The sequence below is a fragment of the Pyxicephalus adspersus genome, chromosome 5 (assembly GCF_032062135.1).
Source record: "Pyxicephalus adspersus chromosome 5, UCB_Pads_2.0, whole genome shotgun sequence".
Classification (NCBI taxonomy): Eukaryota; Metazoa; Chordata; class Amphibia; order Anura; family Pyxicephalidae; genus Pyxicephalus; species Pyxicephalus adspersus.
The window spans coordinates 71,609,881-71,634,429 of record NC_092862.1 but is presented as its reverse complement, the minus strand read 5'-3'; the positions used below and the strand labels follow the sequence as shown (position 1 = coordinate 71,634,429).

General features: G+C 36.1%; 1 protein-coding gene across 2 annotated transcripts in view; it reads right to left on the bottom strand.

The window, feature by feature from the left end:
- The window catches only part of CDH12 (cadherin 12), a 410,196-nt gene that overhangs the window by 33,915 nt on the left and 351,732 nt on the right, over nt 1-24,549 (bottom strand). For both annotated transcript variants that reach the window (XM_072411847.1, XM_072411848.1), the window contains 2 exons: nt 2,726-2,845; nt 1,193-1,360 (listed from right to left, as the gene is read on the bottom strand). In XM_072411847.1, coding sequence (XP_072267948.1) covers nt 1,193-1,360; nt 2,726-2,845 — 288 coding nt within the window. The remainder of the gene's footprint in view (nt 1-1,192; nt 1,361-2,725; nt 2,846-24,549) is intronic.

Below are 24,549 nucleotides of genomic sequence, written 5' to 3'. Positions count from 1 at the left end.
CAGGACCCTAGTATAATTAGTATACACACAGCTCATAGTGTATTAGTGTGGTGATCAGTGGGAAAAAAATATTATCTCTATAGATGGCTAAAAAATAATTGGTCACAATTTGCTCAAGGAACCTCTAGCAACCTCTGGAGGAACCCTGGTTGAGAAATACTGCTTTGAAGAGACTCAAACATTACTCTCTTTATAGCTTCTCCACAGTATTGTCTTCCCCCCTTGTTAATGCTTGAAAATATATTGAACTATGTGAACTTATCCCCTTATATTTTTTGGACCTCAGCAGCCCGGCCAGTCATGATGTGGTGCAGATTTTAACCCTGTGTAAGCTCTGACACTGTCTGACGCAAACCTTACCCAGGGTTTAAACACATAACTACACCAAATAAACAGAGCAACAAGGAAGCATAGTGATGGTTAGAATCATTTAGTAATGGTGAGCTAAAGGAGAGTCCCATAATGGACTAATGCTTGTAAAATTACTTATTTTTTTAATTGGCTGTTTTAGGAACATTACATAAAAAAAAAAAATAATTTGCTACTTGTTCTGTATTATTGTTTCTTTTTCATTTTTCATTTTGCTTTTTTTTTTTTGTTTTTAATGAGAATTTTATTAAATACTTATTGCATTAAAAAAACAACATTAATATTCTGCAAATATATAGGAAATAACTACAGTCAGTGATATCATGCAGACCTTTCAATCTGGGGTCCCTTAATTAGATGTCACTCCTAGCAAAACAGTATGCCTCCAAAAGAAGAGAAATTTTACCAATATCAATAACAAAGATAAGATTATCAATTAAATGTGCTTAGATCTGTCTGGGTTCTCTGTTCCTTATTCATATTGCTTTTTAAGATTTTAAACTTTTAAAGGACCCAATTAGTCAGGGGTGTAGTCATAAAAAAAAAAAAAAGAGGGGGCCCAGTACTATAAATGTTGCCCATTCCTGAAAAAGTTGGGGCACACGTGCCCATGCGTGCCCGCCCCACTAAACCCCTGCATTCAGCAAATATTATATAGCTGATCCCATCAATATTAGAGAAAAACATTACAAACTATCCTTTTTACCTTGTTCCACCATGTGATTAATTGTTTTAAATCAACATTTATATTCTTTTTAGATAAACTAGAAAACAATGTTCTTAAAAGTATATAGACATGTATCTGCTATATAATATAACCTACTTTTTGGAAACCGGGGTGGATTGTCATTAACATCAGTAAGCGTAATATTAACAGTTGTAGTTCCGGCTAAGCCTCCTAGTTGCCCTCCCATATCCTTGGCTTGTATAAGAACTTGATATTGTTCCTTTACTTCTCTGTCCATGTTTGGTAAAGCTGTTCTGATGACACCTTTAAAAATAAACAAAATGTGAATAAAAATGTTATTTAATATTTGTTAACATATGCAAATCAACAAGTACAATATTTATTTTTGCATACTTTTATTTAGATTTGCAGTCTGTGCTAGAGAGCAATAAACACTGTTAGTGGTATTACTTGGCAATTGAAGTATTCAGAATAAAAGAAATGTTAAATCTTTCTGCTTGTTTTTAATTTCAGTCAACTGGGCTTTAACCACCAAAGAACTTTATATGTAAAGGCTAAAATGAGACTATCACTCACTAACCCTTTGACTTATTTTGGCATTAGCAGATCAGTTTCTTTTTTCCCAATTTTTCAAATGTTTAAGAAAGGGTAGGACAATATTCAAGTTGCCATCCTTAAACACCACATATAGCAACTAAAAGATTGTGGCAGTGCTCCCGCCTCCTGTCTGTCAAATAAAATATAATGAAAGGACCCAGTTGGTTAATTTTAAGTATTTTTGTGTTGTCGATAAAACCATTCAAAACCACTAGTCTGAACATTTTTAATCTAGTCTGCATCCTAAAAAAAAAAGGCGGAACGTAATTGTCATTGCGTCAGGGATGGGCCCCACCATCTTCACTGCCGGCTCCAAGGCAGACTTACGTGAAGATCGCAATCCCCCTTGCTTATTGCATGAGTCACCATTATCACTGCCAGTTCCCTGTTTGTGCGGTAAAGCCAAGCTCTAAGCTGCCTGACTTTGCATGTCTCTTTTGTCAAATAGTACTACCTGCTGGTAGTTTTTTTGTAGTTTTAATATAGGTCCGCTTTAAGGATTTATCTTTTACAGCATTTCTCACCCTACTGCTATTACTGGCAATTACCAATAGTCAAAATAAGGAAATAGATTTCTAGACATCACATTCACTACTTGAAATCCTTTACACTGGTAGGTCTTGCACCAGTCATCACTGCAGACAAACTTGCCAAGCCATGAAAGCCCCCAGTTCACAATGCACTAAAATTGCAGTGAACATTATTGTTATAATGATATATATTCTACTATAATTATAATGTTATATTCATTCCTAATCACTGTGCAGCTTAAATCCCAGATTAGCAGATTTCAGATCAAAATAGACACTTATCATGCCAGGTCACAATATTGCAAATTACAGCTTGATAAATGAACCCTGTTCATACATTTTTTGTACAATAACAAACACATATAAAATGCATTCACTAATATGACAACAGCTTATACAACAGGAGAGAAAAACAGATGGAGTATATATAAACCTCTGGTTTAAAACCACTACTACTTTATAAGCTATATGCTTTTTACAGAAAATATAGCCAATTAAATATTATTAATAACATTATATATTTATAATATTTTCAACATACCCGTCTTAGGATCAATAGAAAAATAAGGTTGTCCCTGAAGAATGCTGTAAACCACCCTTGCACTGCTTCCATATGTAGGATCATCAGCATCAGTTGCTTTTACCTGAAGTACATAGGCACCTAGAATGATAAAAAAAAAAAACATAATCAGTTTATTGTCTATCACATTAAATATACAGTGATACCTCGGCTAACAATTTGCCCTACTAACACATTTTTCGGCTAACAATTTTTTTTCACTGTTTAAGAGGCCCGGCTAACAAATGTAAAAAACATAAAAAAAGGAGGAAGTAAGACGCCTGATATCATACTGAATGACGAATTTACAATACTTCCTGTATACTGTATCAGAAAGTGTGAGAGAGACGCTTGTGTGCAGGACGGAGGCCTGATGGGTGGAGATGGAGGTTTGCATGACTTGCAGAAGAAATCCTTTGCTAAACACAGCTGAGGTTGTGTGTGATCTTAGAGGAGCTCTTCTGAAACCTATTTTAACTCTTTAATGGTCAAGACAAACTCTGCAGATGCTTCCTTTTGCATATCAAAGCACAGCTTGCCCCAAAAGTTAATAAATGTCTAGTCTTCATAAGATTTTTTTTTTGCTTTGTTTGTGATTAACTTACAGTGAGGATTTTTTACAGTAACTGACACCACACTGGCCAAGAAAATGTTGAGACTGTTCCCATTGGTAAGCTGTTCATCTCAGCCTTTGGTGAGTTTTATGATCTTTTATATTGTGCTTTTTAAATTTTTTTATAAAACTTACCTTTAAATTGTGGGCAGCATCCAGAACAAATAAAAAAAATTTCTATAGAAACCTATGGGAATTCACGTTTCGGCTAACAAAGATTTGGGCTATCAAATGTGATTCCAGAACAAATTATCTTTGTTAGCTGAGGTATCACTGTATAGGCTTTGGGAGAAAAAAACAGCTCTAAGTTTAAAGCCAAAATCCTTATCCCTTTTAACCAAAATGTAACCTTATAAGAATGACTCTTAATAAGAAGTGTGTTTTAAATGTAAATGTGGTTAGTGTGAGCACCTTAGTTTAATCTCCCTTGTGGTCTGAATAATAAATATTTTTAAATGTCAAAGCAGTATATTTAAAAATGCATATTATTATGTAAAATTTCCCACCTCCCAGAATCATGGTCCCCCCCTAGCCACACGCACCACTGGAGGATGCTATGGGCATGTGGGGACCAGGTAAGATTTAAAAACTCCCTTGCAATTCTACCCCGAGTGTGGCTCAGGGCTACTGCTTTTGGTACTGAAAATTACCCTTGAGCCAGACTCAGGAATACCGCCAGGGAGGTTAAATAAAAAAATACATATACAGCTGCTTAATTTGCATTTAATTTGTGTACTTATCTTTTAGCTTTTAAAAATTAAACAATATCCCAAAGGAACAATTGTTGATTTGATGATCAGGCTTTCAAATGCATATCATTTACTAAGAATTATACGCACTTTAGGTCAATAGGATAATTTGCAATAAAGTGTTGGAGAAGCAAATATCTAACCCTTATCTGATCATTTTATTTTTATTATGTAAGCAATATTCTTAGGTTATTCTTATTTTTACTAGATTTAAGCTGTCATACGCTTGAAATCAGGGGATTATCTTGTTGATTTTTTTTTGCACCAAATCCAAATCCCAAATCCAAGTTTTTACACCATCTTGTAGATTTTTTTTACACCAAGTTCCCTCCTACAACTCCCCCCTGAGTTGCTTTTTTGCACTGTTGTCCAATTTCAGATATATGCTCAATATTTCATTGTCTTTGCCATGTCATTGTATATCTGTTGTTAATAAGATGAGCATATGTTCTTATTTTTTTCTGCTTTTTGAAAACTTTTGAATAAGACATTATTTATTGCAATCCAATGGCACATTTTGAAACAACATTTACAAAGAGTGTCTGATTAAGATATATAAATACGTTTGAACACTGTCCAGTTAGGTAAACATGACTAGTATCAGTCTGGAAATCTGCACTTTTGCCCATACTTGAGAGACACTGATATACCTGACATACTGCCTCCCATAGTTTAGGAATGTACATGGGAGAGAAGGACGTTTTCCAAACAAAAGGGAAGAGCAGCAAGACATGATGGCTAGAGCAAAGACTTAGGCCAATGTGGTAGCTTTTGGTTACTTTAACAACCTTCTAGTTATATTTTCCCTGGTGTTCATCAACTTCATACAGTAATAATGTATTTCAGAGATGAATACTAGTTCTTGACACTGCATGACCTGGTTCATGTACATAATTTTCTTTTGTATTTTCTACCAGCACTTGAAAGAATTATGGCTTAGAACTTTGGGAAAATATTTCCTCAGAATTCATGTATGGCTGATAAATGTGATCCTTGTGTTCTGCGAAATCCAGACAAATTACTTTTAATCAGGTCCTGAAAGCAAAACATGTTGTGATATATTTTACTTCTGGTCCAACTTCCTCTTCTTTTTTTTTATTTACTGTGTAATAATGAAAGAAATAGAATGATTCACTGCACCACCTTATTAGATTTCAAGTGTCATTGAAGCAAAGGCCTTGATCAGAATCTATTGCCTTGCTATGTGTGCTATGTACAGTATGTATTCTATGTATAGCATGAATCTGACATTTGCCTTGTATACATTAACATGTAAAGATGAAACATGAAAATCAAAAAGTAATGTACTTAGATTAACTATCCCTAAAGCAGCTTTTGCTTGAAATATATAGAAAACATTTTTCACCCTAGCATAAGGTTTTTCATTATATTGTCTTAGTATCCCAAACCAGCCTGCATCATAAATATCTTCAGAAGCAGACAGACTCATGCAGCTTTATTCCTCTGTGACTAGGGACTCCAGACAATGTTGATACTTTTCCTAGCTTCTACAGATGGCCATGTCTGCATAGGCTTTTGATAGATGTTTTTATCCTTTGGACTCCAATAGTATTTAATTTTTATTTCAGAATTTGTTCTGAATTATTTCATTCAGGGAATGTGAATGTAATCACAAGTTTAAATTGTATTCTCTGTATATATTTATTTACAATTTGTTATAACCTTTTAATTTAATCATTTTTTATGTAACTTTTTTTATTATTAAACAATACACCGATCTGTATATATATATAGTTATTGTCTGCATTGAATACCTTTTTTTATTCATTCCTCCACTGCAATTTCAAATGTCACTAGAATAATGTGGGCGTGATAAGAAAAGCAAATTTCTGACAGGTGTCTGTGATTTCTTCAAGGTATTGCTGATTGCCTTATTTATGCTGGATAGTATTGCTCTTAGCAAATTTTAATAAAGCTAAATTCCAGCTACATCTTTTTACAGTTGTAAATTCATAAATATCTATTGCCTCAACATTTTCTGCAGTTATTTGTATTACTGGGTTCATGGGTTCTTATTCCACATTCGTCTATCATATACGCCTCAGGGCTGAAATCAGAAAAGAATCTGATGTGTATACAGTGCTTGTCATTTATGCATCTATCTTGGCAGATTCACTAACAATGAACGACAAATGATCACCATGAAAGCGAAGGGTAGAGAGAGCAGTGGGGTGCTGTTCCGTCGTTCTCCCCCTCTCCATGGAGCAGAATGGTGCTGTATGTACAAAGCTTATTTATGCATCATGCAGTCTTTTGTTGTTGGAAAGGATCATAAAAGGGTCCTTTCCAATGACAATTATTGCTTTTTATTTCATATATGCCTACAGCATACATATTGATCATTACTTTAAAAATAGTCACTTGATAAACTACTTCTCTAGTTAATTGTAAGTAATAGAGATTTCAGATGAGATTTTTTTGTGTGTTTTTGAAGCAAAAGAAATTGAAATATAATTATGATCTTAGCATATTAAAAAAAAAACTCTTAAAAATACTCTATATATATTGGTAATTGTATAACCAATTCAAACTCTGCATAACCAACTCAAATTGTAGTACAAAGTAAAGAATGTGAAGAATTCACTAATAAAATAGGATTGTTTAAAAAAAAATCATGTAAGCATGTACTTGTTGTAGCCAGCAGATGGAGCCAACTGTCTTTAAAGGCTTTGCATTGCAATGTTTAAAATATTTTGTTATATTATCACTGGATTAAAATGCTTTGATGATGCAGGTCATACTGTATGTGTAGATTTCAGTTACTGCTATTAAATGTTGTATTAAACAGCTTACACTTTGTATTAAGAGTAAAAAGAAAAAAAAAAAAACATTCAAAAGCAAACTGTTTTATGTCTAGTCAATGAGCACACATATAAAAATAATCTGATCATGAGATTAGTATGATGTACAATCAAAATGGGACTTCTCCAGAGATATTGCAGTACTTTGTAATTCAGTGCAGGGATGTGTATCCAATCTACAGCTGAGGCTGCAGTACAAATCCATTTTTTATAATGCAACACTTCTGCGTTTTTATATGTCCTTTGATAATCTCTAGTAGAATATATGCATGTGGTTTGCTAGTTTGTTCTATTGCTATCTTTGTATATAACTTTAAAAGACAAAAGTTTTTATATTCACAATTCACATTCAATATCTTGAACTGCTAAGCAAAAGATACTCTGGGCACCTTCTATTGCAATGTCATTTTATTCATCAGCACACGATGGCATCAGAATACAGGGAGCACTGGGGACATGAAGCCTGCAAAGGCAGCCAGTTATTCATGTTGCTTTTATTACACTTTGTAGATCTTGGAGGGGGTTACTGCAAGCTTTTAACATGTACAATGATGCAAATGCGGATCTTTACTGTAACTGGTTCTATGCATAGTTTTTGTCTTGTCTTTGTATTTTTGATGTGGGACAACTGCTGAACACCTTCCATTATGTTAGCATTCACTCTGCTTGTTCAAAATACATTAAAAGCAGAGGAGAGATAGAGGAAAAATGAAAATGGGGAGTTTTCTCCTGCACAGACCAGAGGACTACAGTGAGAACCCATAGCTACAATTGACAGAGAAGAGAGTCCCTGCAGCAACTTTAGAAATTCAATTACCTAACTTATATATGACCTTTATGTTCTTTATTTTTATTTTTTTTTACATCATACCGGTACTAATATAAAGGCAGCATAGGGCAAATAGCACTAGTGAAGGGTGTACATTTATAATGTACTAATGTCTTTCAGTATACACATAGGGTTTAACCAGCTACCAAGATAAACAGCCAGCATACCCCTATTGGTTGGTTGCAACCACTCCAAATGATTTTACTTTACTGTTACTACCATGTCATTTGTATTTTAGTTGACAAAAGACATTTATTTTTGTAACATTTTTAAAAATGTGCAGCTTTTTTTAGGTTAAATACAAAGCCCATGAGCATTTCACATGTAGGAATGTGTTCTACAAAAGTAAAAAAAGTAAACAAAAGTCAGGGAACAGGACACATCCTTTTTATGTCCCTAACTCATATAACATTGAATAGATTATTCCTTGGAAAGATAACATAAATAAATGAGTAGCCAGTGCTTTCTTTTAGGAAGCCTAGTATGCTTTGTCACGGCGATAAAGACAGAATGGCATTGCAGAGCCTACGGGGATACATACATCATGCATCCCAGGAGGATGCTCCTTCTGAGCATGCCTGAACTTATTTAAGAAAATGCCGATCTCATGCATGCACATGCTTTTTTTTTCCTATTTACTACATGCTACAGCACCTTATCTCGCGCCTGCGCAGTATTCCCCCATTTTAGGAAGGTCAAAAAACACGGGCTTAAACTGTACTAACTGTATGGAAACATGAATGTCAGTACTTATTCTTATACTTTGCATAGCCTGCAAAAATTACTTATCACCTGTCATTGTAGTTTTAACTATAAGAGTGTATTACCTAAAATAAATTATCAAACTGAAAGTTACAATATGATTGGCTGTAATTGGTAACTATGCTTTCCAAAACATTGCTTACTGTACTAATTTAAAGCACACATATCATCAGAAATTAGGATTTAGGTTAAAGAATTGCTCGCGCTAACAAAATGATTCAACATAATTTTTATTTGTTGTTTCTTTGTTATATAATTTGCTCCCCTTCCACATTTGGCTTTGTGCTGGGGCAAGAAAGAATGAAACATTTAGCCTACTGGGATACTTAGGTTGCATACCCCAGGAGGCTGCAGAAGTCTACACTTGATGCTGTCAGCAGCGTCTTAACTCGTTTACACATGTACAAGATCAGGTACCGCATTATCAGAGGGTGTTCCACAAATGTAAATCACCCAATAACTAATCTCACACAGCAAACAGTTTATATTTGTGAAACACTGCCTGATATTGTGGAATCTGATCTTGCATATGAGCAAAACTAGAAGTCACCAGCATCATCAAAGGAGTCAGAAGTGAGAAGAACAAAGATGACAAAGCAAGACATGGGTAAAAGCAATTGAAAAAATAATCAGTGAGGACCATACAGGATTTAGTGGGATAAGCAATCTGTCACTATAAAACGTAAATTGAAAATAAAAAAAAAGTCTTAAATAGGTTAGCTGGGCAAATGTCCCCTTGAATTGCTGCAATAGTTAAATCACAAATACAACCACAGAATAATTTTCCCCATCTATACTGTATTCTACAGAACCACACTCAGTCTACATCCCAGCTATGTCAAGATCAGCCAACAATGTAGCAGGTGGAGGTACTTAGGATAAATCAATGGCTTTTGCTGTTGACATATTGCCATCCATATCAGTACATTTCAGTGTGTAGCTTTGAGCTGGATTGTGAGGATTCGGATTGGTGGTTCATAGTACAACAAATAAAAGACACATTGGTATAAAGAGAATATTAAAAAAAGATAGTAGAGACTGGGTTCATGACTATGAGCTACTAGCTTATTGAAACTTTGTATGCATACCTGAGAATCAGTTTCCCACAGTTTTTAACTTGCTTTTTAATAATAATTCTATTACATTATTGTGTATAATTATAAACAATTAGCAAAGTAATTTGATCAATTGAAGTGCTTGTGTTTTAATTTCTATAATTTAGAAACAATCACAAATTAGGTCAAGTGCTATAAATCACTTGGAGTGGTATGATCGGGAGCTATTGAATGCTTTTGAGTTGAATTTCAAGGTTGCTGTGGGACAAACAAAGCAGAGTTTAATTTACTGGTGGTTGTAAATACAAACAGACAAAAGGGTATGCTTTAATAATTCTTTAAAAACAAATGTTTATCTAATATTGTATAACACATAAATTAACACATAATAGTATAAAGTAAAGGCACATTACAACACATGTACAAATATAATGCCCCTGATTCATCAAGCAAAATCGCAAGCTCGCTCGTGCATTTGTATTCGCGATCCGAAATCATAAGCCGTCGCGCAATTCAGCAACTGAATGAGCTCGCAGCCGGAGCTGCGCATCTCCGGCAGCTTTACACTGGCGAGCTTGCATTAAAAGTCACTGTTCCCCTAAAAAATCATTCTTTCTAATGGCACACATATAGCTGAAATCTAATCGCCTTAATTGGCAGATTCGCGACCCCTATTGCTCATTATTATCAAGGCAGGAATCCGGCTGGCAGTGAGGGGGCGAGTGTACGAGCACACTCGACTCCGGACCGCGGGAAACCGGCTCGCTGGAAGCACGAAAGTACGCACGTCCAGCGAGCGCGGATTCCATTGATGAATCAGGGCCATTGACTCAACACTTTGTAGTGCACCTCTCACTGCGTACACCCATGTCAAGTTTAAGCGTACCAAAACTTTACATTTTTTAACAGAAAGAATACATTTAAAATGATTATTTTTATCCTTTGTGTGAATATTGCCATATTTTCACAAGAAAATATTTATAAATACACCCATATAAGAAGTTTCTTTCCTAAGCTTTGCATATCTGTATGCTAGTACATGAACATGCTGATTCTCCAGCAGGACATCTATCATCTATCTATCAAGTTTAAAGCCATCGATAGAAACAAGCTTGATTCCATGGAGAGGAGATTATGAAGTTCATTTGACTTGTCTTTACCCTAGGTGGTAAAATTGCAAGGGTACTGAGTAATGCATTTTATTTGCTATCCAGCATTTCACAGTGGAATACAGACTTTTGTTTCATGTCTCATACAAGGGGGTGCTGAGAAGTTCCTGGCTTTGCCCAGAAAGAAGAGAGCCAGGGTTATGAAATAACACATTTATTCAACTTCAAATTCTTCAAATTTGGGAACAGATAATAGTCGGAAGGAGCCAGGTCAGGTGAGTAGGGGGGATGGTGGACCAATTGGAAACCCAAGGTGTTCAATTTGGCAGCCACAATGTTTGACGTGTGCGCAGGTGAATTGTTCTGCAAAAAAAGGATCCCTTTGGTCAACTTTCCACTGCGTTTTGTCTTAATTGCCTCCTTCATCTGGTCCAGGAGGTTAGCATAATACTGTCTAGTGATACTATAGCCCTGAGGTAGGTAGTCCACCAACAGAATACCATCTTTGTCCCAGAAAATGGACGCTATGACTTTTTTGGCTGATTTCTGGGTTCGGAACTTCTTTGGCCACGGGGACCCGCTGTGGCGCCATTCCTTTGACTGTTCCTTGGTTTCAGGATCATAGATGTTCAGCCAGGTTTCATCCTCAGTCACTAACCTAGCCAAAAAGTCCTGTGCAGCTTCAAAATGGATCAAAACAGTTTTGGATGCTTCAGCTCATTCCTTCTTCTGGTCACTGTTCAAACATTTCGGCACCCACTTCGCTGAAAGCTTGCACATTTCTTGGATAGTGGTGATAACAAACCCAACACGCTCTCTTGAGATGTCATGTATCTGGGCTATGTTTTTTGCAGATATTCGCCGATCCTCAATATTCAGCTCATGGACAGCATCGCAGGTTGCCAGGTCACTTGAGGTTAGGGGGCGTCCACTGCGGGGCTCATCTTCAACTGTGAAATGCCCAGTTTTTAAAGGAGATATACATGTTTTGACAGTGCTGTAGGAAGGACAGTTCTCCCCCAGTGTTTGTTACATCTCAGTGTGAATGTCCTTTGCTGACTTTTCCTGGAGAAACAAAAATTTCATGACGGCCCGTAACTCCAATGACGTGAAACTTGCTAGTGCCTCTGCCATCACAGTTTCTCACTAAAAGAAAAAACAGTTTTAAGAATGGCAAAGACCTGATATATACCCAGTTACATAGTAAGATATTAGGCTGTCATATGCCCCCACACTCATTTTTCTATTTCATCTGGAAGGGGGCAAAACCAGGAACTTCTCAGCACCCCCTCATATTTTGCATACATGCTTTATTTTTGTGTATGTGTATGTGTATAGTCATTTAATAATTTTTTTTTTAAGATGTGCAGCACACTTTGAAGGTATGATATATTTTAGAATAGTAACATCTCTAACGTAATGTGATGTTATTCTATACTGTCACCATTGTATTTATGTCAGAATATACACCACTTCTAGAAAATTGTTGCAAATACAAATGCTTTGGTATTGTCATGTTTATTTTTTTTTTTTGTTAGCACTGGAAGAACACAAACAAAGCAGAGGAAAAAAATCTAAAACATTCCACACATGTCAAAAATGGCCTGGGTAAAATTATTGGCACCCTCAACTTAAAACTTGGTAGCACACCCTTTGGAAGAAAGAACTGATGTTAATCGCTTTTTGTAATAATCAATGAGTCTATTACATCTCTCTGCTGGAATTTTGGACCACTCTTACGTCCATGTCTCTCAGATTTGAAAGGTTTCTTTTCCCTACTGCTGTTTTTAGATCTCTCCATAGGTGCTTTAATGGGATTTAGATCTGGACTCATTGCTGGCCACTTCAGAACTCCCCAGTGATTGTCTTAAACCAATTCTGGGTGCTTTGTGCAGTGTGCTTTGTGTCATTGTCCTGCTGTAAGACTCATGACCTCCAGCTGAGACTCAGCTTTTTGACACTGGGCCCTACATTGCACCCCAGAATTATTTGGTAGTCTGCATATTTTATAATACTTAGCAAACAGTCAAGACTACTAGTGCCTAAAGCAGCAAAGCAATCCCAAAACATCAGTGATCATCCTCCATGTTTGACTGTAGGGACTGCATTCTTTTCTGTGAAAGCTTCCTTTTTTTTTTTTCGACAGTCGAATGATGTGCGTTACCGAAAAGCTGTATTTTGTTTTTCATACTTCAAAAAGCACCCAGAAATGGTTTTAGACAAAGCGCTGGAGAGTTCTGAAGTGGTCGGCAATAAGTCCAAATGGCTACAGACAGTGCGAGCTGACACTGTTGTAACGTGTGCTTGCAGGTCAGCTTGAATTTGTTTGGAAGTTGATTCCAGGTTCTTTACCCACCATTCAAACAATTCTATGTTGTAACATATCATAAACCTTTCTTTTACGTCCACGTCCAGAGAAATTATCTACAGTGCCATGGACTGTGAACTTCTTTACAATGTTACGCACAGTGGCAACTGGATTAGGATTTCTGGAGATGGACTTGTAGCCTTGGGATTGGCCATCCTTTGCTATAATTTTGGTTCTCAAATCCTCTAAAAATTCTTTTTTTCTCCATGCTAAGTGTGTTACACACAGACCTTCAATTCTGAGTGACCTAGAATGTTCCAAAATTCCAGTAGAGAGATGTAAAAGACTCACTGATTGTTACAGAAAGCGATTAACATCAGTTATTACTTCCAAAGAATGTGCTACAAAATATTAGGTTGAGGATGCAAATAACGGAATGTATGAAATGTATAAGATTTTTTTTCTCAGTTTTCTTTTTTGATTTTATAAATAAACACGACAATACTAAAGCATTTGTAAACTGCAACAATTTTCTATAGGAAGTGCTGCATTTTCTGACCTAAATGCAAAGGTGCCAATAGTTAAGCCATGACTGTATGTATTTGTAAGTACAGTATTTGTAAGTACAGATAATAAATTAATTTAGTATACTTTTCTGCTCCTTACTGGCAACTGAGCATGTAAAGTATGCCTAGGCAGTGTACATTACAGAAACAAAAACTTGTGAACGAGCATATAAGTTTGGTTTATTGCAGGATAAACTTTGCCTGTCTTTTCTGCAATAAAGACCCTGCTTTCTCTTTTTGCCTATTTCACTGTAATGTAATTATGTATTTATAAAAAATGTTGCATATGTGTATTTAAATAGCATCCTAATTTTTTAGTTCTATTTCTCTGTATACCCAACAAATCACTATTAGACTAGGAGAGAAATAGGCAGCACAGTAACCCAATTAGGAGTTACTGAATAGTGTATGGTCCTGACAGCTCTGAGTAGTTCTTCTATTAGCCTAAATGCTCCTTAATTTGAAAATGTCAGCATCATTTTTGTTTTGTTTTAATATTGTTATAATCTAAATGAGGATTATCAATATCCTGTAGCTTTATTCCAGAGACAGAAACAGAGCACAACAAATGTTAATCATTTTCTCAATATTATAATGTCTAAACAGTAGTCTCACAGATGCATTCACTTATTAACTGTAAACAGAGTTAATTAGACTTTTCATTTTCCACAGCTGTAGTTCTTTATAATATATTGTCAGTTTGTAACTTTTTTATAGAACAGATGCAAAATAGTCTATAGGAGTGCCTCAAGCTAAGGATCAATTAAGCCCTGATGACTGTTTTCTCATCAGAGAATATCCTCTCAGTAAGCAGAGATCTTCTTCAGACCCAGTGTGCGGTGGAAACTCCTCAGGGAGTAACTAAACTGTGTTGTCTTTCAATTTAGATTTACTGTCTCTCTCAAGGGTTCATTTTAATTGTTAAACTTGATAGTTAAACCATTGAATCAGTTTAATAGTTAATGCCTCCAGTCCAACATTATGTTTTGTTTTGAACAGAGAAATGAAGGGTTACAGCAGGGGTCGGCAAACTCTCCAGATACGGCCTAGCTGGTAGTTTGTTCCAGCCTAACGCCCCCTGGCTGATCCGGCCTAATGCCGTCTGGCAACCCGTGGCTCTGGAGCCACGAGTTGCTGGCGGATTGGCCAGGGGGCATTAGGAACTACTGGAGCTCCGGTGCCGCTCACTTGCTGTTGCTCCCCTATTTACCGCGGCCGGCGTTGATACTTCGCCGATGCGGTAAATAGGGAAAGCTCCCTGAAGGTAAATCCCTCTCCTATGCAATGCATACGGAGGAGAGGGATTTCACTTCAGAGGGTGTTCCCTGGTGGTGGGGGGAGCCAATAGGCCAGGTCCGGCCTAGTGCACTCCCGCCCACCCCATAAATGGCAGTGTGGTCATAAAACTGCCGACCCCTGAGTTACAGCCTTTGTCAGGTTTTAGTGCTGTCTTTGTCCCTACTGGTCAGATTTTTGCTCACTTGATATCTCCATTGGAAACACAAAACACTTTTTTATTTCAGTAAGGAAGGGTTAAAACTAGGGGTGTTAGTTTACTAAGGCATTCGAGCATGCTCACTTTGCAATGTTAATTTGAACTGATCACAGTAAATGATAATAAAGTCAAACTTTACTTTGCAAAGAACTCCCAAATATGTGTAAGAATTATCAAAGAACAGTAAGCCAACACAGCATCATCCTATTCACTGGGCTAAGTGATTTTATTAGGGGATTTTTAAATTTTACATGATCCGCTGTTTTAGTAAATAAAAATTACATTGGTGCCTTCCTGACCTGATGTCAAATGTTGCCCTTATTACTTAAACTGGCATCAAATGATAGTACGTGAGGGAAAATCTGTTCAATAATGTACATGCAGAAAAGTAAAAAACATAACAGATATTTAACTCTTCCCTAATCAATACATAAAAAGTTGTCTTGAGATAGGCTTTAATGGTTAATTGTTATGGCATAGGTAGGGATTAGATGTTGGGAAAGGCATTAGTTTAGGGAAGGGACACCATCAGGAAGGGGGACAAGGGGCATTTATGTACCATGCCCAGATGAAAGGAGCTTTGAATTTATAGACATGAGGGAGTGGGGCCAGCAAGTTTACCTAATATGGGGCCCAGAGATTTTTGATGGCATTCTTGATTTAAGGGTTAGAAGACTAGGTTAGAAGAAGTATTCTCTAGTTCTCTAATGCAGGGGATAGTGTAGAACTGTAGTGGAACTTGGGTAAAGTTTGGAGCTTTGGGGATTACACTTATTTTTAGCTCCATGCGATCTGCACTGTAAACTTACACTATGGCTTTAGCAAAAGTGGTGGGATCCCTAAGAAGGACCAAGAAGTCTAAGCAGCAACAAAGTCTTCTCCAGGGTGAGGATGTTGCGCTGCTGATTACTGCCAGGTTGCACACGATTCCAAATCACTAAGCAGGAAAATCCTCAAGGAAGGCTGCGGTCAGGGCAGGGAGCAAGCAAGAGAAGTCAGGTCACAAGCCAGGGATCAAATACCAGGGATCCAGGAAATAAATGCCAGTGACACGAGCCACTGCACACACAGGGAACACAGGAGACACTGGAAGCAACAGGAGGCACAGGTGACACAGGAATATCCACAGAGAGGAACACTGGAACAGCACAAGGAAATAGGCTGTAAACAACAGACTGGGCAACAATGGGTTAACACAAAAGCTGGAAGGAGGAAATACTGAATTAAGCAGCAGGTATACAGGAACTAGCTCAGTAGCTATGGGTTCGGAACTAGTGGAGACACCATGCACAAACACTGTGTCTGAGCTAGCTAAATAGCCAGGGATTAATGAGAGGCTATTTTCTGATTGGCCAGCGGGTTGGACGAAACTGAAAAAGCTTTGTAGCCATGACATGCCCTGAGTCAGAACTGCCGGCATGTGCAGGGGAGAGAAGCCTGCGCTTTAGCGAGGAAGAGGTAAGTATGACTCTTACAGTGCTAGACCATTAGTTCTCAAGAACTTCCATATAGAGTTGCACACAAAAGATAGAGCACATCTTACAGCTGATCTCTGTGCTTCTCCTATCCACCCACATTCTCTCTAAATGATTGCTGCTAAGAAAAAAAGCAATTGTCCATTCTCTTAAACCTACATTTACATGATACTTGAGGCATGAGTTTTCTGTTTTCGTTTTTAAAAGGGGATTCAGTAGAGGGTGCCAATGTCAGTGCCTGTGTAACATGGACACTTCTTATTGGTTGTCCAGTGGTGGGATCATCATGAAAAGTTTTTATATCAGGGCAAGGGAATTTCTGGGAGATTGTCCAGGGTGGGCACACCTACTACCCTGGATTAGTGGTTCACCACATCCAAAAGCAGCACTGTAACCTGGATGGTGGATTTAGATTGGTATATCTTACTTTAGGAGAAAAAAACAAACCTTGCAATACGGATTAAATGATGAACAGAGGAAAGCAAATAAGAAGTTTAATACTGACCTGTAAGTAAGCTTTAAATAAATTGTTTAAGTCATGCAATACTTGTTCACATGGACCACATCTTCCTCTAAAATCTTTGACACCCACTAATGAAATTGATGAGCCACTTCAAAAATACAACTCATTTCCCATGTATAGTCTGTATAGAATTTAACTAAAAACAATCAGGAAAGAAAAGGTCCTCCCTGTTGAAACAGGGGAACATATACTAATAAAATCTTCTTCCAAATCTCCACATTGCCAAGGTGACCTTTTTCTCCTATTTATAGTGAAGTTTATCATTAGCATTCAATGGTATGAGATCATTGAAAGGATAAGGAAACCATGCAATTATGGTAGTGTTTTAATTACTTAGAAATCAGTATTCCACAGGTTGTATGGTTGATTAACTGCAGGTCAGATACTGGCTATATATAGTTACCCAGGCAGCCTGTTTAACTTAGATATGCCATTGACTGAAAGAAGTTGAAAACCCTGACAACCAGTATCCATTGGACAGTAATTACATGGTGACCATAAATCAATACTATTTTGTAAAAGTAGAAATTTACAGTACATATACATGGGCAACATTGCAGACATTATTTAGGTCCCAGATGGCAGACACAATTCAACTAATACGGAAACTGATCTGAATACCTAAGGCCAGCTTGCTCTAACTTTTATTACTAAAATTTACATAAGGATGAAAAGTAGACAAAAGATCCAACTACAATTTACTGCATTACTGATTGATGTTTAGTAAAAATGGAAGAGTTTTGAAGAAAAAGCAACACTATACTATGATGCTGTATTGGTGAAGAGTCCAAACAGAACCAAACATATGTTGGATTTACAAATATTCTTTTTTGCAATGAAGTATTCGTTTTTCATAAAGTACTGCAATATTTGATATTTGAATGTTAGATAAAGAAGCTAGCATAGTAATAGACCACTTTTCAAGCAAAAATCATGAACCATTTGTAAGCACATAAACGTGTGCTTAATTAAAACAGGTGGTAATCAATAACATAATAGCATTGATTGACTATAGAAGTTGAGTTTTGCATTAAGAAAAATGAGTATTCCTACAACCTAGAGAAACAAATAGAATAGATGAGCACCTCAAACACCCAAACATGTGCCAGAAATATTTTTTTAAATTTCCCTCATACATGTTTGACTAATTAGGTGAACAGGGATTTTGTAACCTAAAGTGAGCAGTCCCAAATACCTAGAAAATCTAACCCAATGTGTAGGTTGACCCAAACTTGGCCGTTGAAACAAAAACAGCATCAGCAAGGTTTCCTACTAAGCAGACATTTTATAGTAGAAACTTTTAGAAACTCTTCTGCAAAGTACAAATAAACTGGCAAGGTTAAGGACCTGACAAGCAGTAACACAGTAGTCAACTACTGTGCAGCAGATTAAAATCAAAATACATCAAGGTAACCTCTGTTCAAAAACCACGTCTTGCATCAGTATCAACACAGAACTGTCAGAAACCACTGAGACCCTAGTAAACTCATTCAACATCCAAAAAAATCATTGGTGCCAAGAAGCCCTGTAACAGATGGTATGATTCTTACAGAGTCCTGATCTCAACATCATATCCCAGCCTATCTGGGATTATTTGCAGAGACAGATGCATATATATATCTATATATATTTATATATCCTGGACAGGGTGACAGTGTTTGCAAGTTTTATTTATATTATTGCTAAAATGAGTCTTCATTAAATCTTGCATCAATTACAGAAACAGGTGTCACTGTTAATTTCAATACAGCCAAGGATCAGCCAAGTAATTAGTTTACTCCAGAAAAATCTGCAATTAATAAGAATACTACAAAACAAATCATACATCTGTGTACATCATTTATTCATTTCTTTGTATTGTAAGGAGTGGTTATACAATATCTACCATTTCCAACTTCCAATGAGCGCTCTGTTTGTTGAGATCCTTTAAAGCTCAACAAACAGAGCTCTAGAATTAATTTTTATATCTGTTATTCTGGCGCCCGTTTACTAACGGGTTTTGTAGTAGTCATTAAACAAGTGTCAGGTTTTCAAGAATGGGTGACCTTCAGTCTTACATTTCTGTACATTGTGCACAGGTCCTGTAGAAGAAAAAATCATTTATGTTAGTCTTAAGACTAAAGCCCAAACCCTGCACTAAAAAAAGATCTATCACCCACCATGAACTTACAGAAAGATAAATTGGCAATTATGTTTTTTCTGTTGGTTGCATGACGTGTGTTGCAGCTGAAACCAGTTGGTGATCATATTACTGTTCTGAAACACAAAGAAGTTTACTGGATTTCTAAATCAAAACACATTATCACAATAGGGTTGGAATTATGACTTTGATTTGTATTGCGTTTTGTATGTTTAATTGTTTTTGTCCTTGCAAATTCCTCTGGGTTTAAGAAATTACATGCCTGCTCCTGTGTTGAGATCAGCAGTGTTTTTTTATTTAGCATGGTATTGTTTAGCAACTTCGATGTTTAATTGTTACTTTGTAATTGTTCAAGCCTCTTCTGTTTTATAGCTTTTTACTTTTACTAAGCCACTTGTTACCGTTGACAAAGGACAGAGATGCCTGAGACTTTTGTTCGAAGATATATCTGAAACATATAAATTAAAAAAAGCACTTTGTGCTGCAATCCCTTTAATTTTGTGATTATTTTTGTGGATGGACTTGCATGCATCCATAAACTTTGGTGCTAATCACCTTCACCCCATCAGTATATAGTCATGTGAAAAAGAAAGAACAAGCTTTTTTGGTTCTAAAATTTTGCATATTAGGAAATAAAAATCAACTATTCATTAGCAGGTTTAGGTTAAAATGTAGGTGTAGGTTTACGTTAAAATTAGGTGTTAGAATATCCCTCAGATTAACAGCAACACGTGACACATTATAAAATTATTTTACAAAGATTCTAAAAGAAGTGTGTGAAAAATTAGGTACACGCTTACCACTTCTATAGGAATTAAGGAGGTAAGTAGCAGCCATGTGTCACAAATCAAATGCCCTTGACTAATCATAGGCAAGTTTGACCATCTCTATAAAAACTGAAGTTTTGACAATTTGCTTTCTAGAGTATTCATGTGTGTGTGAACACAATGCCATGAAAGACAGACATCAGCAATGATCTTGGAGAAGCGACTGTTGTTGCCTACCTAGAAAAGATTATAGGGACATTCCCAAACAATCTTAAATCCATAATTTTACAGTGGGAAACATTATTCACAAGAAGAAAACATTCAAGACACCTGACAATGTTCCCTGCAGCTACTGTCATAGGACAATATTTGTCTGTATATATTTTAGGATATATCCCCATAGCTATGTGTATTTACTATAGGCCATATCCCAAAAGTTTGATATGTATTAATGGTATTGTTATATTCCCAATGGTTAAGTATAATTAATGCATGAATGTATGGGAGTTTGTATTAAATTTCTGATCTGTCTACCCTCTTCCTGCCATTCATGCCAGTCATGCCAATACCTTTAGAGTCTCTAAGAGATAATCTACAATTTCTAAGGATTTCAAAGAAAGGACAATAGATAAATAAATAAGGTACAGGTCACGGAACTTTAAAGGCATAATAAACAACTTCCAAATATGAAAAATATAGAAGGAATGGGATGATGCCCCCCACCCCGACTTTTGCTGACACCTAAGTTATATGAGCCTTGCTTCCCCAACAACTCTAGAATTCAACAATCGCAAGCTAGGGGAATGCGTCAGCCAATAGGTGTCTTAGAAATCACAACCAATAGCCAATCCTAAATCTCCAAAGACACCTAATGGGAATTAACTGTACAAGACTGGGAGCTGGGAGAATGGAAGTTAAACAAGGAGAAGCCTGTGGAGCAAATGGAAGTAAAATAGGAAAATGGAAAAGCAGGGGTACCCTATAAAGCAGTTAGATATAAAATAGTGTGTAATGTGTACTACATAGGTGCTAGGTGCAGCGGTTATTGTACTAACAAGCATTAGTTTCCTTCTTTTACTTTAATTTTTTTTCTTAAATTTATATCTGAGTTCAGTTAATCTCCCCTCATAGCTGAGCTCCTCCATTCCTTATATTAGTTTAGTTGCCCTTCTCTGCACTCTCTCCAATTCCACAATGTCCCTTTTGTTTTGCAGCCACAGCACCTGGGCAGTTTGCAGTCATTGGCCCTGATTTTTTAAAGCTTTCCAAGGCTGGAGAGGATACCGTTTTATCAGTAAACCATTACCAAAGTAGTGGTGGAAACTTAAATCAGTTGCACTTAAACAAATGCCAGCAAGCCTCAATAAACTGAAGCAATGTTATATAAAAATAAGGGACAATGTTTATCCACAACTATGTGGGAGACTAATAAAATCATACAAGAAAGAAATTTAGTTAGTTTAGTTTTTCACACAGGGCTTCCCCATTTTGGCTTCACTTTTGGTAAATATATGATGACATGATAGAACTTGATGTCTGTGTTTTACATCTCTGGTTAGATTTGAATAACTTTTGAACCTGCCAAGGGCCAGATAATTCTTTTTAATATGTTCCAATATGTTAAAATTTTTTAGGTTAAGCCAAGATTACCAGTGCTTGCCTAGTATTTCACAAACCCTTTATTAGGAATGCACATATACAGTACATGCAGTGCACCTCAATGAACATAGCATTCTTTCTGTTGCGCTACATTAAGTATTGCAGCTACAATTTTTCATGTGTTGGTGTGCTGCCAGCCCAATTAAAATAAATGGACTGTCTAATGCAGCCTGCCTTAATGCATGAAAATGCATTCATTAAAGTAAACTATAGTGTAATTGAATTCTTTAGCATTGTATTAGTTACTCAAAAGGTATATAATATTTGTTTATTCTTCAGCTGTTGTTCATAGATCTAAATTATTGCAGCCATACAATAATTTTCAAATTATTTCTATAAATGTTTACATTTTTCAAGTAAATAAGTGATGTTTTCAGTAATTGTCCATTGTGAACTTTTTATTGTACGAATCATAGTGATCAAAACAAATATCAAAGGGTTTTACTAAAATCTTTTTTGGCTAAATGAAAAAAATAATGTCAAAAAAATTTTCTCTTTTTGTGACTGTCTTGTTTTTGTCTGGCGTCCATTTCCCTGACAATTTTTATTTTTGTGTATAAGATTTTAAAGGTGGTGCTAATCCAGACTCCCTCCAAATGTATGGGGCTGCTCCCCTAAATAATGTGTACAAGTTGAAATGAAAGACAGAAAATAGCTATGGGTTTTTTTTATGCGGCAATATGTTATAAAAAATAAATTGTGAATACATACTTAGATTGTGGTATATACATAATATTTCATTTATTTCCCTCCTATTAACAAAAGTATGGGAAGATTGACCGATATGCTAGACAGTGATATCTCTATTAGAATAGTAAGGAAAACGCGTTTCACCTATTGGCTTTCTCAGGGGATTTGGAGGAGAACGTTTGTTCAAAAGTTGGAAAAGGTTGAGATCATGATGTGAGGAATGTCACAGAGGTAAGTATTATTTATGATACCACAACGTGGTACCTGCAATAGAAAGAAGAAGATCCTGTCCATGCAGAGTTCGGCAGAGGTGCTGCTTGGTTGTGAGTCAGGAATCCCCTGATTCTTCTCTCTATTGCAGATACCGCGTTGTGTAATCATAATACTTACCTCTGTGACAAAGAGAGACCAAATGAAATATTATGTTATATACCACAATCTAAGCTTGTATTCACAATGTATTATTTATAGTATATTGCTGCATAAAAAAATAGCTATCTTCTGCCTTTTTTTCAACTTGTATATTTCACTTTTGGCCTTATTTGCATTCAAACCATATATTTCTATGATTCATTATAATATATTATTATAATACTGTTATTGTTTTTTTTACTTTTTCTTTGCTTTATTGTAGAATGTCAACTAATAAATAAAGATGTTAAAAGATAAAAATGTTTTTTTTTTCTTTTATTGCAGTCCAGGAATTAATGTGTGTTACATGTCTAAGTCCCACAGTCCTTCATGGCATGTCATTCCCTTTTATTTGACTTGTCAGGTTTATTTGATAAAGCAGTGATGTGCAATAACCCATGGCAACTAATTCAATCGGATTAGTCAGAAAAAGGAAAAGTTCTTTCTAAAGGGCTGCAATGGGTGACTGTGTTTTGCATGCTGTTCTTTGCTTTATAAATTAGCTGGCTTATGTCACTTGCCATGGCTTGTGTGTATAACATTCTTTGTATTTCATTTTAGTTCAGTGACCACTTTGACCAATAGCAAATGTACACAAGATATAGAACTGCATAAAATATTTCACAGTGAAATATATCAGTCAGTTGCAAACGGAATACCCAAGAACTAATTTATCACAGCAAGTGAAGCCTGGCTTTATTTTGCTGAATCAGTATCACTGCAGCCAAGAACTAGAATCCCCTGTGTCCTGGCCCATAACTAAAGTTCTGAGGCCGGAATGACTGTGTTATAACCTTCACACCACAAACAGAACTTCACTTTTTTCAACTAAAAGATTAAATAAGCAGAAGTTATTTAGAAGGCTTACAGGAGTTGACCAGGACAACATTAATTTGTTATTGATGGTCATCGAATAAAAGGTTAAAAAATGCAGTTTTCATTATTTATTTTCAAAATAGAAGCAGACACGGAAAGCAGAATATATGGTGGCACAAGAGATGCATAGACACCATTCCTGAGGAAGTGTGGAAGTGACAAATGTAAAGTGGCGTCCCATTGCACACTTCTGGAGAGCGGAGCAGATGTACAATAAAATATTGGTTTGTTATGGCACATTAAGTTTTATGAAATTTTGTAAAGGTAAATAGCTTTAAATGGTTTTACACTATGATGATGTCATTCTTTTTTACAGGATAATATTGAGAATTGAATGAGAATGTACATAAACCAAAATAAGTTTGAGAAGTCTTCAGGAAACCCACAGTTAAAGGGTATAATTCAATTTTGTAGAAAATAAGATCAAAGAAAAATTAGCAAGCTTGTATGTTGAATAGCAAATTTTTAAAGTGGAACTACAGTTCCGCTTTTAAAAATTTTAGATCAGACAGGACAGGCGATGTCCCTTCCTCAATAAACATTCTTTCCTGGCAATCCAGATTTCCGCTACAGTTGCTGAGACTAATTTAACTTCCAAGCCCCAGCACAGTATGTACATTATCCTGGCCCTGCCAAATAAAATGGCCGAAGATCACAAATATGAAGAGAAGAAAGAAGAAGTTGGCTATTTATTGGAGATTTGGTTTAGATGGGTATATCACACTAACATAATTTAGTTGATATGGTATCTGTAATAAACATTTAAAACACAGTTTAATTTTTTTTTACAGGGATTTCACAAATTTTTGGGTGTGCTGGCTATAAAATATATTAGTTACTTTTTTACAGCAACAATACATGTTTATGTAGTATGCTACTCCAAAACTTTTCACTTACAGTTTCATTGGCTTTGGTCCCGTGTTGTTTCATACACAGCACACAATCTAAAATTATATG